The sequence below is a fragment of the Octodon degus genome, unplaced genomic scaffold (assembly GCF_000260255.1).
Source record: "Octodon degus isolate 3935 unplaced genomic scaffold, OctDeg1.0 scaffold00197, whole genome shotgun sequence".
NCBI lineage: Eukaryota > Metazoa > Chordata > Mammalia > Rodentia > Octodontidae > Octodon > Octodon degus.
The window spans coordinates 4,163,788-4,165,613 of record NW_004524773.1 but is presented as its reverse complement, the minus strand read 5'-3'; the positions used below and the strand labels follow the sequence as shown (position 1 = coordinate 4,165,613).

The window sequence follows — 1,826 nt, the reverse complement described above, 5'->3', positions numbered from 1 at the left end:
AAATAAACCTTTCCTCTTACAAACTGACAGTCTCAGGTGTTTCGCTGCAGTGATGGGAAGCTGACTGACACAGTACCCCTTAGTAGTCACTCCAGAGTCATTACTTTCCTCCTTTTGCCTGGGGATGTCTCCAACCAAGGTCTGGAGCCAGAAGTCCCAGCTGCCTGAACACACGCATTTGCGAGCCATCGCCATCTTCCCAGTGAACAATGAGAAGGCCAGGTGTTCCTGCTGGCCCAGGAGCAGTGCCTTCAATGAGGGAGAACTGCCTTTTCTCCCTCCTGCCCTGCTCCATCTTCCATGGCTGCAGAACTGCTAGAACCCTTCAACAGGGTGGGGCGGGGGCCACTTTCTAAGCAGTAGCATTGCTGTGATCTTTCTTTGTCAAGGATGGGAGCAGGAAGGAGAGAGGAAAGACCCATATCACTCCCTCCTCTGCCTTCCCTTAGTGGCCACTTCCTTGCTAGAAACAGGCACTGAATAGTATAAGGAAACTCAAACTGAAAAAAATCTTGAGGGAGAAATCATAACACATCATGGGGTGAGGAGGGAAGGAGGAGGGCGGGAGGGAACAGGTAGCACTGCCAAGTTCTCAGTCATTGCTAGGTTCTTAAGACTACTTCCTGTCTTTGCGTGACCAGTTTCACCTTGCAGGTTCCCGTAAAGCACCTGGTCCGATCTGTTACCTAACAACCAAGTCAGCGTTATCTTACCCATTTTTTGCCCTCTAAAGTGAACACAGGGCCAGGATTAAAGCCCAGACCACTGAGCCAGCAACCACGTCTGAGTCATTCCCAGAAATCAGGAGCCACCACTGGGGAACACTACATGTTATACTCTTCAAGCAACTAACAGCAGCACCGACCACCACAATGAAGCTTAAAATCTCCTTCCTCCTTTTGTTGCTGCCACTAATGCTGATGTCCAGCGTGTCTAGCAGCCCAACTTCAGGTAAAAATTTCATTTTCCTATGAAGGGGGAAAGGGTTAAAAAAAATATGGCAAAACAGGCTGTACGTGTGTTGAAGTATAGCCCCGTGAGCTATAAAGATTTGGGAGAAGATAGTCTTTCTCAGGGCCAGTTTCAGGAGGAAACTACATACACTACAGGGTGCTGTGTCATTTGAGAGCGGCATTGTACAAGAGGGGACAACTATAGCTTGGTGTGCATGCACACATATGCGCGTGTGCACACATGCACACACACACACACACACACACACACACATACACACACACACATGGTCCACCAGGATGTGTTCTCTGACCTTCTCCCCAACTCCCTTTCTAGAACAGTGATGAATTTCCCCGAGCCCATCTGCTTTATGCTACACTACACACAGCACCAGCAGTTTCCAATGCTATTTAATGGGAATGTAACAGAGAGGAGAAATCCTGTCAGCAGCCCACACCCCTGTGGACATGCCAACCACAGCAACCTCTGGGCCTCGGTTAGTGCTTCTGAATTTGCTCCAGGTTGCACCACAGCCAAGGGGCCCAGATCTTCACAAAACAGCCGCATAGAAGTGAGATCACCTGTGTATATATTTCTATTTGAGAGCACCAACCTCCCAGGGCTACTGTGACCTGCAATAGCTTGTAACATGCAAAGCATCAGCTTGGTCCTAAAATCAGGAGAAGTTGCACCCTATTCCGTCCTAAACTGAAACTTCACCTCCTTTTAAGAAGTCACCGAATCCCGCAGCCCTAGGACCTAGCCCGCCCCTTGGGAAGGGATATCTTTCCCACCACTGTAATAGACACCAGCGCTGCAGCCCCCAGCCTGGGTGCAAGGCCTGAGCCCCCTCCTGCTTCCCCATTTCTCCC

At 49.8% G+C, this 1,826-nt stretch overlaps 1 protein-coding gene across 2 annotated transcripts in view; it reads left to right on the top strand.

Moving 5' to 3' along the window:
• The first annotated feature begins 647 nt into the window (after positions 1-647).
• The window catches only part of Cxcl17 (C-X-C motif chemokine ligand 17), a 199,528-nt gene continuing 198,349 nt past the window's right edge, over positions 648-1,826 (top strand). Inside the window, exon 1 of one of the 2 annotated variants that reach the window (XM_023704519.1) lies at positions 648-951. In XM_023704519.1, coding sequence (XP_023560287.1) covers positions 873-951 — 79 coding nt within the window. In that variant the 5' untranslated portion in view covers positions 648-872. The remainder of the gene's footprint in view (positions 952-1,826) is intronic. The other variant, XM_023704517.1, reaches the window with a different exon arrangement.